This window comes from Dama dama, chromosome 11 (genome assembly GCF_033118175.1).
Source record: "Dama dama isolate Ldn47 chromosome 11, ASM3311817v1, whole genome shotgun sequence".
Taxonomy (NCBI): domain Eukaryota; kingdom Metazoa; phylum Chordata; class Mammalia; order Artiodactyla; family Cervidae; genus Dama; species Dama dama.
Window position 1 is genome coordinate 83630717 of NC_083691.1, and position 17467 is coordinate 83648183.

A 17467-nucleotide genomic window follows, 5' to 3' on the forward strand; every position below is an offset into this window, starting at 1 on the left:
CAGTTTTGTTTTAGAAATTTTATGTAATACCTCTGAAGTTAAAAATGCAATACACACTTACTGTATTAATAGCAAGGATGTTGAAAGGAAAAATAATCTAGTCCTCTCCCATAATCTCCCCCTGCCAACCCAATCCAACCAACTGTTAATATTACCTATGTGAAGAGTCTGATGTATATCTACACCCTTCTTGTTTATACAAACATACACTAGCACACAAACTTGTATATTTAGCAGAGGGATATATATTCTTATAGGAATAGAATCCTACTCTACATCTGCTCTGCCCCTTGCTCTTCTCACTCAACAATGTATCATAGACCTCTCTAAAGGAAATCAACCCTGAATATTGTTTGGAAGGACTGATGCTGAAGCTGAAGCTCCAATACTTTGGCTACCTGATGAAAAGAGCTGACTCACTGGAAAAAACCCTGATGCTGGGAAATATTGGAGGCAGGAGGAGAAGGGAATGACAGAGGATGAGATGGTTGGATGGCATCACCGACTCAATGGACATGAGTTTGAGCAAACTCCAGGAGATAGTGAAGGACAGGGAAACCTGGCATGCTGCAGTCCATGGGGTTGGAAAGAGTCCGACATGACTGAACAACAACAACAATGGACCTCTCTGCACATAAGGAGATATAGCTCCAGTTCAGATCTATTAAAGCTCACTTTTAATATTTCTAGCAGGATAACAAGACAGATTTGAGACATTAGCTATACTAGGTAGATCCTATAGGGCATAACTTGCACTCTAAGCTCTTTGAAAATGAGAATTGCAAATGGCAACTCTTTTTGTCCCAAGCACTTAACATGTGCCCCCAGTCAGCAAATATTTCATAATGTAACAAACACTAATAAAAGATACTAGAGCTCACCTGTTAAGGATAATGTACAGAAGGGGGAGGTTACAAGAGAATGGTTGAAGGATATCTGAGGTTCTGCCTGTTCTAAGAGGGCCTCTCAAGTGGCGCTAGTGGTAAAGTATCCACCTGCCAATGTAGAAAACATAGGAGACACGGGGGTCGATCTCTGGGTCAGGAAGATCCTCTAGAGTAGGAAATGGAAATCCACTCTAGTAATCTTACCTGGAAAATTCCATGGACAGAGGAGCCAGGCGGGGTACAGTCTATGGGGTTACAAAAGAGTCAAACATGACTGAGCGCCTCAGCACACTGCTCTAAGAATCAATAAGTAACTCTGAACCATGATGACATAACAAGCAGCTTTCCCTCTGTATTTAAAACAGGTCTAGATCCTATGCAAATGCTGGTGAAGATAAGAAAGAATCTTATTTTCCCATCTTTCCTAATCACTGTGGGCCTTGTGAGCAACATGGTGATTTACAGGGAAGGGCAGCAGATGCAAAAGAAATATCTCTTCAGGGACTGGAGGTGTCTTAAAGAACTTAGAACTTGGGATGTGAGAAGTTGCAGGTGAGTTCATGGCTGTTCAGTTTGCCCTTTTCTATCTTTATTTTCCCTTTGTTTAATTCTCACTACGTTCCATTTATTTCATTTTGAAATATTATATAGATCTTTGAAGGTTGCCTTCAAAATTATTTTCAAGTCACACAACAATTATTTTTTAAGTTACACAACAATTGTTTTTAAGTCACACATCAACATATCCGGCAGTTTGTTCCACAGTGAACATCCAGTGGGGATGGACCTTGAGGTGATAAACAAATAGCTTGAAATGACTGGAAAAGAATGGGAGAATTTTCCCCCCAAGGAAATAAATGGCTTTCTAGCCTAGCCAAGTCTTGTGTGACCTGCCCTAACCAGTGTGACATGACACGTAGGCAAGAGCCTTGAAACAACTGGGGCAGGAAGCTTCCAGGAAGAGGAAAACTAAGCCAGAGGGAAGACAGTGATTCTACAGTCAGTCCCAAAAAAGCCAAATAAACAAACCGTTTCCCAGACAGTTACTCCTTGTTCTCTATCAGGAGGTGGACTTTGGCCTAAAGAGCATGTATATAATGTACCTTACCTTTTCTATGACACATTTACAGGCTGTCTTTTCATATAAAAATAATTTTTGAAACATTATAACCTTATTGAAATTATTACTCGTCTCTCATTTATTTTGTCATTCTCCACAATGCTTAGTGTTGGGCTTTGTTCACAGTAGGCTATCAGTAAATATGGACTGATCATAACTCATACTTATTCTCAATGAGACTATATAAAGTTATATGGCATAGAACATTAATCATTTGACTAGAGAGAAATCACTGCCTCTAGAAAAAGTTTTCCAGAGAATGTGAAAAGAAGTTATCCCCAGACTTTGGGGAAAAGAAATTTTTCCATAAAAAAGGGGTCAGTCCTTAAAAATAAATAAATAAAAAGCACATCTCCAGAACATCTGGTATCCAGATGACGAACTGCTCCATAAAATGTGTTCAACACCAACAGCAGCCTGCACGCTTACAAAATGAACTGGGATTTTAAAAATATGTATCTCTTCTCTTAGCTTTGCTCAGCTGAAGTCTCACACACAAACTCATTCCTCAACCCTGAACAGGTTTTGGCCATAATATCTGATATCTGTATTGATGCTAAAATCCACAAAAGCGTCAGCAAATGCCCCCCAAAAGAGTTCGCCCTGCACTAACCTTTTTTACTCAGTATAAATATTTTTATTTGTCTTAGCAACTAATTTCTTTACAAACAATCAAATTGGCTGCATAATCTAATTAGGTCACCAATAGCCCTTATTGTTGTGCTCGTGGTTTGCAGACTTAGTCTGCAAGTTCCCACTGTAATTCTCTAGGGTAGGCTCCACAAACGACTGCTCTTCTCTCTAGACTGGCCCTGAGCAGAGAGTGCTTGGCTATGAGAGGGCGTCTAGAGCAGCTGTGCTCCCCAAACTCCAGGCTGCAGAAGCCTCAGCCTACCAGGCATGCTAAAATGTAATTTAGAATATAGATGGATTTCTATACATCTATCTTTTTAAATGGAGAGAGAAGAAAAGAGACAGGGAGATGGATAAAGACACAGAGAGATGAAGACAGAGAGACAGTGAGACTGAGTAAAGAGAGAAAGAAAAGCATATGAAGATGGAGGGGGAGACAAGGAGAGAGAAATAAAGAGAGGCCAAGACTGGGGGTGGAGAGAGAGCAAGGAAGAGAAAAATAAAAGTAAACATGACATTCAGCTTCCTGCTTCCTGGGGAGGAAGGCCCGTGGGGGATTTTAGGTAACATTGGTGAATGATCCTGGGTCAAGTTAATTAAACTTACATTCTCATTTCCAAGGTCTGAGAAACACTGTCATTAGCAGACCAGATTTGTTTGGAAGAAGTAGATCCTGTGCTATTTGCAATAAGTCTGCAAACATTGCCTGGATGCTGCCACTGGGGACTCCAGGCACCTCCTCCTTCTTGGATGGACCATGTATTAGTCCCTCAGGCTTTCAACCCAGGGCCCTCCATTCAGGGATACACATACTTTTCACTAAAGAAACCCAGCTTCAGCTACTCAGATACACTGGACATCTACAGGGGATTTTAACCACCGAATTTCTAGCTTGCCTCTAGACAAGGTTTTTGACTTGCTCCTTAGTGAGACTTTATCATCCTGACTTTTTAATTTATTTTTTATTCCTCTCTCAGCTAGAAATCACTGAAGTCCTCCAAAATTTAATACCTTCCATTATTGTTTACAAATAAATAAATAAATATATTTCTCAAATAAATATATCCTAAAAATCCAAGAGGCAGCATTAGACCCACTGATCAGAAATGATAGAAATGAAGACTATGGGATATTGCTCCCATATTATCCTCTGAAAGGGAATTCATAGCAATACACATCTTTATTGATAACTGATAAAAGTTAATTCAATAATCAATTTTATATCAAGTCTACATTTTTTTTTTTAGATTTTTGAAGTGTTCTTTAGTTATAACCCTGAAACTCTGCAAATTATAAAACATCTGATAGGGTCCTCAAAAGTGCCTCAGGAAAAAAAATAATTTTCCACCATTCATGTCTGAATTTAGTTCAGAGCAAAAGGTACTAACAGTCAAATTACAGTCATTAACGCAGTTCCCTCTTAATATCTCAGTATCATCTGCTTCGTTTTCAAAAGAGGGAATTCTTTATCTTCCACATTTTGGGGGGGGAGCTTTCCTAAAATTCATGGTAATTTTCTTCTCCCCAAGTTATAAAACTGAATCTCTTAAGTGAGATTTCTAACACAACCATTCTGTCAGCACTGCTGCTATGTCAGCCAGTAGGCAATCCAGCAACAGTTTCCGGCACATTCCAAAATACTGTCAATAAATTTCTCTTGCCTCCAACCCCACCTGACATGGAAGATGTTATTATGAATTCTGTAAAACTTTTAAATGAATGTGTGGTTTTAAAATCACAACAGAATCTGTGTATATTATTCCTGCAATCTATACCCCTGGAGCTAAAGAAAGATCAAAATAGCAATATTTTGTTGTCTTAATTGCTTTTTAGAGGCCACAGCCAGAAACCTCAGGTCTAAAGTGTGCATATACATTTTGGGGATATATATTTGACCTTCTGAAAAAATGCTATGGGGAAGTGAAAAAGTGGAGATGGGTGAGCACTACAGACATAGATTTTTTCAAATGAAGAATTGAAGATTTTGGAAAGACCCAGTCAGTGCCCTACACTTTTCTGGAAAATGCTTGAGAGATGAGGCCCAGGGGAGATCACTGAAATGAGTGGTATGTGCCTTGCTCTCCAACTGGGGCCTGAGAAGACAGAGAGCTGGACACATGTGTGAGCACACAGCACAGAGCTGGGCTCGCCCAGCCACCGCTCTCCAGGGGTTGGATGGAGAAGTCAAGTAGATCCCAGTGCAGGTTCCAGCCTCATCTCTCCAATGTGTATAACCACGAGCAAGTTAAACTGCATACTTCAGCCTCAGGTCTTTTAAAATCTGTAGCACTGGGAGAATAATTGTCCCCAACAAGGTGGCACTGCTGTGCGAACTGAATGAGTCCAGGCAAAGTTTTCCACGAAGTGCCTGATGGAGCTGGAAAAAGCCCTGGATAAAAATCTGCCATCATCATCATTATTCCTCTCTCTGCCTAGAGCTTAGAAAGAACTAATGTCATCCACCTAAGTCCTTAAGGAAAGCAAGAGCTGTTTGGATGGAAGACAAGAGGCTAATGGGGCAACCGACAATGCATCTGGGCTCACCTTGAGAGGCAGAAGTCATATATTGGATAAAGAGCCCACCAGCTGTGCTGCTGGGCCTTGCGGGTGTCACTTTGTCAGTGCAATGGAGTGCCAAGGGGTTTGCTGGAAGAGATAGGCAAGTGGGCTACTCTCAGAGGAGGATATGAGAGGTCAGCCTCTCCCCATTCCTTCCCAAGCCGCCCCTAAAAATGGGGATACCTTGAAAAAATAGGCATCAGAGCTGGGGTTTCAGATTGCTGAAGAGGACAGACACTTAAGAGTCAGAGAGACATTCAGGTTTATTCCCTCTTATGGCCTAATCTACCCTGCAGAGCAGTGTCTTTCAAACTACAGTGCAAAAATCAGTGGGTCTTGAAATCAGATTAGTGGTTCATGACTAGATTAAAAAGAAAACTAGTAAAATAAAATTAAAATCAGAGGAACTAAAGAGCCTCTTGATGAAGGTGAAAGAGGAGAGTGAAAAGGCTGGCTTAAAACTCAACATTTGAAAAACTAAGATCATAGCGTCTGGTCCCACTACTTCATGGCAAATAGATGGGGAAACAATGGACACAGTGACAGACTTTTATTTTCTTGGGCTCCAAAATCATTGCAGATGGTGACTGCAGCCATGAAATGAAAAGATACTTGCTCATTGGAAGAAAAGCTATGAACAACTTAGACAGCATATTAAAAACTAGAGACATTATCAACAAAGGTCCATGTAGCCAAAGCTATGGTTTTTCCAGTAGTCATGTGTGGATGTGAGAGTTGGAGAATAAAGAAGGCTGAGCGTCAAAAAATTTATACTTTTGAACTGTGGTGTAGGAGAAGACTCTTGAGAGTCCTTGGACTGCAAGGAGATCAAACCAGTTAATCCTAAAAGAAATCAATCCTGAATATTCATTAGAGGGACTGATGCTGAAGATCAAGCTCCAACACTTTGGCCACCTTGTGCGAAGAGCTGACTCATTAGAAAAGACCCTGATGCTGGGAAAGATTGAAAGCAGGAGGAGAAGCAGACGACAGAGGATGAGGTGGTTGGATGGCATCACCAACTCAATGGACATGAGTTTCACCAAGCTCCGGGAGATAGTGAAGAACAGGGAAGCCTGGCATACTGCAGTCCATGGGGTCATAGAGAGTCAGACAAACTTAGGTACTGAACAACGTCAACAGATTGCACATAATAGGAGTATTTTTAAGGAAATTTTTAAATTAGTTAACTCTATGTTTTTGTGTATAAAATGTAATATATATACATATATGTGTGTATTTGCCATGTGTCAGAGTCAGAAGCTTGAGAAGCACTGTACTGGAGAAAGTAGTCTATCACTGGTCTTAACTTTCCCTCCAGGTAAAATACAATTTCAAAAGGGGAATAAAGGCCTGTTAAGACCGTAACTCACTCTTGACCCAGAACTGTTAAGAAAGTAATGTCCAAGTCTGTTGAGATTGGGTGTTTAAGGTTCAAGAAAACTTGGTTGGGTGCCTGGCAGTGTGTTATAGAAAAAAATCAAGAGTTGGGTACACAGAATTCATGCATAAATTGATTTAGGTTAACATGCATCTCTTAATTCAGAACAGATATTTATTCTTAGTTGTCTGCTTTTCTAGGATGCTTATTTTAGTTAATAAGATGAGATGACAGATCTAAATATTAGACAACTCAGAATTTTGAGCATAGCATCATCTCTTATGGGAACAGAACATGGACAACCTTCAGATTTGTGTGCTGTTTCTTACCTGGCGAGCAGCAAAGCTTCCAGGTGATCCAGGATATCGCTCTATCAGCAACGGTCGTAAGTCATTTTGCCACATTTCAGAAATACTGGTGCCTTCTGCAACTTGCCGAAGAGATGATACATTCAGAAGGGCTGGTTGGTGATAATTCTGAGAAATAAATAAATTTATTAATATTTACATCATTTCATAACATATTTAAGATTTATCCTGAAACATTTGCAATTGTAAAATATTTGCTTTGAACTTCAAAATAAAGGGATAGCTCTTACATTATAACATAGTAAGTTAAACTACTCAGCTTTAAAATTGGCCCCTTAGATCTACAAATTTAACTGTTTTGGCAGCTTGTTTTTAAAAAACAGAATTAAGATAATGCTTTGAACCTGAGAATTAACATATAACACTTGTAGCTGTGTAACTTTTAATAATTTTGCTACAAATACTTTGTAAAACTAAGGTTTACAAATAACAATTGTTGATATCCTAGTCTTAAGAAAACTCAATACTGCAGAAACTACAGCCAACAAAACTATATACTCTGTTAGCATAATTGTTCTATAAAAGCCAGTGTGATGTTATGGAATAAGCATACTCTTGGGGTGAGAGGAGCTGGATTCAAAGTTCCTGCTGCCATTTACAGGTTGTATGACCTTGGGCAGGTCACTTAAATTCTCATTTCCCTAAAATACTAATAAAGGAATTTGAGCTAAATCTGCATTGTCTAATATGGTAGCCAGGAGCCACATGTGCTATTACCCTCTTGAAATGTAGAGAGTCAGATGGAGGTGAGCTTTATGTGTAACACACATTGAATTTCGAAGACTTAGTTGAAAAAACATGCAAAATAGCTCACTAAGAATTTTTATAGTGATTACATGTTGAAATGAAAAAAATTTGATATATTGAATTAAATATAGTGCTAAAATTAATTTAACCTATTGTCTTTTACTTTTTTAATAGAGCTACTAGAAAATTTTAAATTACATATGTGCTTCACATTACATATTTCTATTGAATAGCTCTAACCTGAATGATTGCTGCAATTCTTTTCAGTCAGAGGTTGATGATTCTACAATCTACTAAATAGTACATTTTTTGTCTTCAGTCAAAATTATTTTAATATTCCATTAATGCTCACATTCTTTGATACACTTATATATTAATTAAGTGAACCTTAATTTAAGCAGCTGAACAAGTATAACATTCATATTTGTATTCTGGATACTACTTTACACATGCTGAATTTTCTTATAATTCCAGTAATGATGAATCATTCACTCATTACATGTTCATCAGACATACAATGACAGAATGTGTTACTCCTCCCCACAGGGAACTGAGTCGTTGATCTGATTTCTTCTCTGAGGGGAAAGACGAAGTAACAAAAATTTTTTGGAAATCAAAACAGAGCTCATGGGAGCCCTCTCTATTTTACGGTTTTTTCCCAAAACCAGTATAAATTGATCATGTCCAGGTTATCACATGGGTGTTTTCACTCCATGAGAAACTGTGGAATTAGAGCATACCTATTGTCTAATGCTTATTATACTTCACTATGTCTGAGAGTCACTCTCAGCTCTTATCACACAAAGATAGGGGGCTGTGGGTCCAGGCAGCCCCCTTCAACTTGGCCTCTCAACTCAACTCCTCACCACTTACCATCTATAATTCTGGCTAGGTTACTTAACCTCATTATGACTTAACATCCTCATCTGTAAAAGGGAGGTAATAACACCTACTTCCCAGGGTAATTATAACTAAGTGAGCTAACTCATGTAAACTACCTCAGTAAACATTTGATAAGTATTATTAGTTCTATTACCATCTATCAGACACTGAAGAGGTATAGAATTCTGAGCTGGAAGGGTCACTTAGAGATGATTATAATCCAATCTCTTTGCTGTCAGTGGAAACTGAGTCAGAGAGACTAGCTGATTTTCCAAGGTTGTAGGAGAGTTACAGGTAAGTTTGAGAAAGGATCATGGTTGTGCCAATCCCCAATCCCATGCTCGTTCCACTCTGCCTCCCTGCATTATCTGTGACTTTCAGTGTACAACCCTGCCTACTGATGCTGCTTCTGAACATCTTAAGGTTTGTGTTTATTTACTGATCATACATTTTAAAATATATTTCCTTGCTAAATTTGTTGCTGCAGCCTTTAAAGTCCCTAGTACCTCAGATCTAAGTCTTCCTGTTAACTCTCAAACAGCACTTTGAGAAGAAAGAGGGAGCTAAAAGATAAAACCATAGAAATGTGAGAAGCGAAAAGAAGAGAATGGAGGCAAGAAGTTGGAAAACTCACACAGTTAATTCTTACTTAACACAGACAACAAGAGCCTCTGATCTCTCCTGCTGCCCCACAAGCCCTGTGCAGGACCACTCAGACCAACTCACCATGCTTCAGTCTCCCTGGCATCCTTCAGGACCCAAGGCAGTGAGGCTCGGGCCTCTTGGGGTCTTTGACTTGTGGTGCTTTCTACCCTTGAAGGCTTTCCCCTTCCTCTTCACCTCGCTAACTCCTGCTCATTTCAGGTTGGAGTGTAGAGGCCTTGTGTGTCTATTTGTTTAATGTCTAATTTCATCCAAGATGTCAACTCCAGGAGGTCAGGAACTCTCTCTCTTACTTTCCACACTCTCCCCAGAACCACACAGCACCTGGCTCACGTGGCACACTCAATAATTATTGGATGAACTCATTAAATACGGAATCAACAAGTGAACTGTCTTTCTAAAATTAACTTCACTAAGACAGTATGTGCATAATAATAAAGTAGAATGGGAAAATATATACCAAGTCAGCTGAATGAACAGAGATTATAGGGCCAGGAAAGACAAGTGGCTGCCTGCTGCAAAGGACCAGGAAGTGCTGTAGTTCAATGTTGGTAGACTTTGTTCTTTTCGAATTTCTGAGAGTCGATGCTTGTGATGTTTAGAGTTGAGTTGGCCTGGGAAAGTCACTGTGACAATCAAGAACTGCTGTGTCAAAGGCTGTCTGGCCAAGGACTCCTTTTCATTTACTGTTTATTACTCCATCCATCCCAGACCCTGGTCACTTGTCAGGAAGCACTTAACAGGAGGCTTCCTGTGTGCTGTTTTGGATCTGTCAGGAATCCTCTGGTCCTTATTAATTCCTGAATATTCAGGAATTAAGAGGAGAGGCACACCTTTCCTGGGGCTGAGGAATCCAGGCATCTCCTTTGTTAGTTTTCAATACGGTGATAAGTACCCTCTTCCTTCTTATGAACCATACAGTAAAAAGTGATTGTTTACAACTCTCTCTCTTTAATATGAATTGCCTTATGTTTTGTAAGTCTGAAATTTTAATCATTATCTCTGCTGAGAATAACTACCTTGTAAGACAGTATATATGCCCACACCATGTTGATTAAAACACCTTTGCTCCATCAGAGCTTGGGTCCCCATGTCTTTCCTTCTTTCTTTCTCTCTCTCTCTATTTCTGGCTGATTCCCTGGAGTGCAAAAGCCAGCTGGGTAACCCAGGGAATATTAGCCTCTCTCCTTCTTTCACTCTCTCATCGTCGACTCCGGACTACCAGGTTCCGGTCCAACAAAGGACCAACAGTCACTGTGGTCCTTTACTCCATGTCCACAGTGAAAGGAAATCAAGTTGATATTTAAATGGGCAATTTATATAAAGATTGCTGCCGTGACCTGCCCGTTTGCCCAATGGGGTGTTTTTCCAGGACCCTTTGTTTTGGGCATGTAAGATTCTCTGTTCAATAAATCATTGATTGTCTCTGTCACCATCTCCAGGCTCCTTCTTTGGCCTCGAAACTGGGCAACTACAAGGTTTGCAGACCTGCAAGGTGCAGCCCAACAATTCATGAGCCAAATAGGAGCCCAAGGAAACTCCCATGAGCCCCAAGATGTTGGGAAATAAAGACTATGAGGAAGAAGAAAAATAGGTAAGTAAATAGGCGTTTTATGGAGGCTTGAAATGAGTTCCTAAGAGATTTAAGGAAAAAACAGGAACAAAATCATCCTCTAGCATCACTATCTGTTACAGATACTGTGAATGAAATATGGTTGACAAACAGCACCAAACAATGCTTAATGGATGAGTAAAGGGTAAGCTCATTAGATAAGCCCATGGTGCTCCTGAATACAGAAACTTACCTGTGTTGATCCTGTCTCCTGGGCTCACCCATTAAATGAACCTACTTCAGTAAAGAGCCTTCCCCCTCCCTGTCTCTCTGGGGGTAAAGATGCCCCTGTGAAATCACAGAGATTAAAAGCTAGAGAAGGGGAAACAGTCATAATCGGTTAATTGCCTAAGCCTTTCTATTCATTAAAGTCCTGAGTGGAGAACCATTTGATTTTTCCAACCTAAACAGCATTTGTTTGATTTTTATGGAGGCTGACTCTCAGAACTCAATAAATATAAAAATCTATGTGCAGCTGAGAGGAAGCAGTAAGAGAGGAAACCTGGAAAGAAAGTGCAAATTGGGCACAAGGACAGTAAATGAATGAGGTAAAACTGTGTTGAGCTCAATGTTAAATGTCAACCCCAAACCACTCTAGGTTTATTTCAGTTAAAAGGCACATAGACAATTTTCCATTGGTACGGGCATTCTCAGAGGAATGAGTCTCTATTACAGCCCCTGCCTTGCCTTTCCATCCAGGCAGAAAGGACAATAAGTTTGCTTTGGGTGACAAGAGTCTTTCAGCTGAAAAAGTGTGAACCAGATCTCCTTTAGCATGTCGTCTGGACTAATCACACAGTGCCCGGCCAAAGGGGGTTTTAATTACATAATTTGTAGAACTGGCCCGGCTTGCAGATAGATTTGAGGTCCCACACCATTGAATTAAAGGGAGAACATTACAGAAGCACAGCCAAATCAATTCTAGTTTCCATCCACTATGAGCATCTCCCAGACAGTGCTCAGATTAACACCTGTGTCTACTCCAAATTCAACCCAGACAGCATTTACAGAACTCCCTCTGGGTCAGATGCCACTGATATGACAAATGAAGTTGTGGAACAGTTGAGAAGTGAATATAATTAAAGTCCTGTCTTCTTTAATGCTAGCAGCCCTCTAAATAAAAGCAAAGTAGTGCAGGTTTTAAAAACAACAATTTAGGGCCAAATCCCAGATCCTCACTTGCTAGCTATGACTATGGAAAGCTCCTGTATCTGCATAATGGATGTCATAATACTTACCGGTCAGATGTGAGAAGCTCAAAAACAGCACATTTTCTTTCTCCTTCTACCACTAACATGCAGACTACCACTGGCCCCCTGCCCCTGCCAATGGAGTCTCCATTGCTGCTTTATGATCCACAAGAATCATGATGGGCAGAGGGGTAGATGGCCAAGAATTTTAGAACCACAGAAGAGGGGAACCTAATGGGGTTTTAGAATGTATGTGGTTCTAGAAGCAGAAAAACGTGAAATGCTGGTGAGAGCAGTAATTCTCCTCCAGAACAATCCTAGAGAAGGACTCCTAGGTGAAGCCAACTCTCCTGTACAAGGTTCCTCCATCCTTGATATGACTTAAATTTTTCTTTTTTACTTTTGTTAATAACAAAAGAAAAATCTATCAAGTAAAATACATTGGGTACCAGCTTTATGATAAAGAAAGTTTGGAAACCACCTAAACATCCAATAATAAAGGCATGGTTGAATTAAGGAAAGACGAGGACTCTTCAATTCGCCGCTGTAATGGTAGTCAAGGTTCTTCATCTGTAAATTGTGGATGAATATATCCTTCTCACTATGACGGCACTGCGAGGTTCAAGTCAGATGCTTATATATAGAATTCTGATACCCAGATGCCAATGCCCCTAAATATATACCAGTGAGACCACCTGTGAATCAAATAACTTATAATATGACTTCCGTGAAAAAACTGTTTACAGGTTTCAAACAAATCAGTCTTCTAAACACAACCATAAACTAGGGTTGAACTGTTTTTACATATTAGATCCCACTGGAAAAGACACACCTTTATTTCAAAGCAAAGAAAATGGATTTCAAAATCAATGCTTCCTTTACCACACCTCACCTTTTGGCAGACCAGTGTGCCAAGGGCACACCCCACATGATTAAAATAGCCAAATGTCATGCAGAGCAGGAAGGCATGAATTTTAGTGTGGATTAATTCATTTCCCAGGCTGCAAATTGTACTTGACACCTGGTAGACCTTATTAAAGCCTCAGAGAGTAAGGGGGGGGGGGGGGGCGGGGACCAGAAATCAGGCATTGTGGCTGACTTTGTCATTTGCATCATTTGCTTGCCCCTCTTGAAAGGAAACAAATAGAACAGTGATTAGTAGCTTCTTAAATATAAAAGAAATTTGGGCTTTAAAAGACATTTCTCAAAAGCTAGAGTCTCATTAATTTAAAACACTGAAAAAATCCAGCACCTTCTCACACCCACAAATACCTCTTGCCTGTAAATGATCCCTCAGAACAGCTCCTTCTGTCCCCACCTCACTTATTCCCATCCATTTCCATGGATCATAAAGGCACATTTGGTGTGGCTCCACATTCTGGTAGTTAATGCCCCTTCCCAATTTCTGGCAGGAAGAAGATGGAAGTCTGTAACCCTGTGTTCATCAATGGACATTAGTCCTATTGAATTCTCATGGGAAGCTTTTCTTATAATGAAGTTATTTGTGAGTCCACCACCCTCATCCTCCCCAGGTTCCCTGTGGCTAGTGATGTCTTTATGTAAGTGGAGCACCCTTGTGGTCCTTGAATGGTGAAGCTATAAGTATCACCCAGAGAGCTGAAGTGGGCTACTGATATCCATAGCTTGTGGCAGGCCAGGACCCACAGGTAAGCCGGGAGCGGGCCTGTGCATTCGCCCTGAGCCCTGTAAGTCAGTACTGGCAGACCACAAGCTTTTAGACACCTGTTCAACAGCGCTGTCAAAGGTCATATCCCTTTACTTTATTGCTTTTCTTAGTATCTTTGAAAGTATACCATTTTACTCCAATATCAATAAACTTTGCTTAAGTCCCTAGCAATTTTAGGAATTCAAAACTGTTACACAAGAAAAGAAAATAACTGTGAACCTATTTACTTCACACAGAGGGAACTTGCAAATCCCTTTTATCCTAAGTTCCTTACGTGAAATCTCCACCTACCATTTTATACATTTCTTTAACAATTATCTTTTACTATCTTTTAACGAAAAAAAATACATTTTAAAGTAAAGTGGGTCTCCAAGTAATCTCCTCCTTTCGGCGCTGATCCGCTTAAAAATCTAAAACAGACAGTAACACACATCTGTGCCTGGAAACTTCAACACCGGGAGGGCGTCCCGGGATACGGCGGCCGGCGCGGCGAGGGAGCGGTGGCACACCCCCAGGCACGCCCCGCACCTAGGCGGCCTGGAGCGCCGAGACGCAGCCCCCGCGTGTCCCCAGCGGGCGGATGCGCGGTGCTGCGCCCTCACCTCCCCGCTCCGCCACCGCAGGCAAGTCACACTTCGTGTGCCTCTCAGTACCAGCATCAGACCGCAGCCGAGCGGAGCCTGGTGACATCACCCAGCTCCCGAGGCATCTCCAAAGCCTCCCGGCGGCCAGCGAGGCACACTGGCGAGCACGCAGAGCCCCGACTCCTCTGGGCGCAGGGCTGAGGGACCTCGGCTCTGCCCCGCTTCCCATCCTGCCCAGGTGGGGGTCGCGGGACTGAGTCCCCGCACGCGCGAGAGCCGCCCAGATACAATCGCGCAGCAGCAGCCCCTCACCTTCTCCTGGGTCCAGTCTACCGCGCCCCGACGGACCCCCCGGACTGCCAGGGGTAGGGCGGCCACCAGCAACAGCAGGTGTAGGGTGTCCACGACGCGCGGGTCCCTGCCGCCTGCCATCTCTCCTGGGCTGTCTGGGTGCGGGTTCCTGGAGCTGCCGGCGGTCACGAGCCCGGGAACGCGCGTCCTTCGCCTTCCTCCTTCTCCACCCTTGGGTCGACTGCGCCCGCCTCCCCATCGTCTCCGGGTCGCCTCCCCGCCGCTCTGCGCAGGCCAAAGCCGCAGCTCTCCACCCACCACCCCCACCTTAGCAACCCGGGGACTGGGCTGTCCTAGGAGGCACGAGCTTCCGAATCCACAGGGACACACTGTCACTTCCTTGTCTAGGAGAGAAGAAGGGACGGAGAGAAGAGACATGGAAGAAGCATCTTTACGATCTCCACTGCTGTGACGGGGAATGGAAAGGGGAGGGAGACCCTGTGAGGTTAAGAATTGTTTTCCCACCGCTCATTTAGAAGGGATGGACTGGGATCGCTATTTACAGAATATTTCTACACTGGCCAAAGGGCTTCCCTGGTGGCTCAGACGGTAATGCGTCTGTCTACAATGCGGGAGACCTGGGTTCGCTCCCTGGGTCAGGAAGATCCTCTGAAGAAGGAAATGGCAACCCACTTCAGTACTCTTGCCTGGAAAATCCCATGGACGGAGGAGCCCGGTAGGCTACAGTCCATGGGGTCTCAAAGAGTCAGACACGACTGAGCGACTTCACTTCTATACTAGCCACTGTTCTAAGTGCTTTTCTGATGTTTCCTTATTGAATCTTCATAATCAAGTTAGGTAGGTATTAATCCCATTTAACAGATGAGGGGACAAAGCCTGAATGAAACCTTCAGAATATTTCCTTTATAACAGCCCATCTATCTTTTTTCTTTTTTCCTCACAAATAGTTACTGTACCTTACAGGAGACAGACTATCATACTCCCAAGCTGAGAAGTATGGTTGAAGTAATTGTCTGAAATAAATGAGATCTAAAATGTTCACAGGGGCCAACTCCTCTAATCCATACCCCCAAAGGAAAAGCTAAATATAATTGTCTTTACTTTTGTAACATCAAAAATCACTGTTATCCAGGTAATCCTAGAAACAAAAACGGTATCTCAATTTTAGGCAGTTGAGACGTTTCTAGTCTAAGTTGTCGGGACAGTTACTTCACCACCCTGTCTTTCTTCCAAACTGAGGATCAGGGTGTGGGCTGCCATGAGTCATCTCCTAGTAGCATATAGATCCCAGAAAAAGAATTAAAACTAGGACACTTAAACAGACCTATTTCCCGGAGGGCAAAGGTCTGAAGGCAGTGGACAGCCAGAAGGCTCACCCACTCTGTCTTAGGCTTGGCTATAAGAGTGAGTTTGAAAAGGGAGAGAACTGACCTGGGAATACTCCATATGCCCTCCTCTGGAGCCAGGTCAGAAGACAGGAAGGGAATGAATACCCACTTTCCTGATCAAAATGACTAATCCTGTTCATGTCTGAGAGTTTTGAGTAACCATGCAAATCTTCAGGCGCAAACAAAATCAAACACTTCTGATCATCAGACAACCTCAGAACTTTCTATTGGTATATATTCACATCTCCTCTTTTGCTGCTTAGGCCAACCTTGAAATTGTGGGTTTCCTGAGTGTCTGGGTAAGAAACAGCATAATTGTTTTTCTTACCTTGCTACCTTTTTATCTTTCCGTAATAAGATTTCTTCAAGAAAGGGGAGGTGGAAATATGAAAACAAAAAAGATAATATGCTGAGTATAAGCACTTCAAAATAAATGCTTGTGTTAAAAGGTTAACACATAATTTTGATGATTAGTTTCCATTGCCTAGGGTTCTCAGGTCTTCTCCAATTTTGGTTATATTTAAGTCATTAAGATGCTGTTCCAGTTTGGGATCTACAGGAAGTAGACAGAGACAGAGCTAGGCATTCAGGATGTATTAGGGAGTGCCCATAGGACAAATCCCTGTGGGCAAGAGAGGGCGGAACTTGACTGGGTGGAGGCAAGAGTCAGCAGGGGAGTGGCCCCGTCCTCCACAGCTTCACCCATAGTGAAGAGTTGTCCCACCGTGACCCAGAACGGCTGAAGCTTTATAACCTCACCTCTGTGGAGTGACTTCCTACAAGAAGCAGTTCTCTGCAGCCAACGGAGCTGACAGCTAGAGGCTGTCTGCCAGGAACATGCCAGCAACTGGAGCAGAGTCTTTCGATAAAGGGAATGTGAACAGTACATCTCTGTATTCACTACTCATGTATCCTTATGATATACCTGTACTCCTAAAACATTTGGCATAGTAAGTGAAACTGATTTTAGTAAATTGTTCTTTTACACATGTGAGATTTTTTGAGAAGCAGCAAATCCAGCACAACTCTATTTATGTCTCTTCCTTCTTTATTTTTATCTTTTCTTGATATGCAGATGATACCACCCTAATGTCAGAAAGTGAAGAAGAATTAAAGAGCCTCTTGATGACAGTGAAAGAGGAAAGCGATAAAGCTAGTTTAAAACTCACCATTCAAAAAACGAATATCATGGCATCCAGACCCATCAGTTCAGTTCAGGTCATCAGTTCAGTCATTCGTTTGTACCCGACTCTTTGCAACCCCATGAACTGCAGCATGCCAGGCCTCCCTGTCCATCACCAACTAACTCCCAGAGTTTACTCAAACTCATGTCAATTGAGTCAGTGATGCCATCCAACCATCTTGTCCTCTGTGGTCCCCTTCTCCTCCTGCCTTCAATTTTTCCCAGCATCAGGGTCTTTTCCAAGAAGTCAGTTCTTCGAATCAGGTGGCCA

The 17467-nt window shown here is 41.9% G+C and overlaps 1 protein-coding gene across 1 annotated transcript in view; it reads right to left on the reverse strand.

Moving 5' to 3' along the window:
- Nucleotides 1–14868, reverse strand: part of QPCT (glutaminyl-peptide cyclotransferase) — a 29356-nt gene extending 14488 nt beyond the window's left edge. The window contains exons 1-2 of the mRNA XM_061156307.1: nucleotides 14626–14868; nucleotides 6910–7056 (exon numbers count right to left, since the gene is read on the reverse strand). Coding sequence (XP_061012290.1) covers nucleotides 6910–7056; nucleotides 14626–14745 — 267 coding nt within the window. The 5' untranslated portion in view covers nucleotides 14746–14868. The remainder of the gene's footprint in view (nucleotides 1–6909; nucleotides 7057–14625) is intronic.
- Between the last annotated feature and the right edge of the window lie 2599 nt (nucleotides 14869–17467).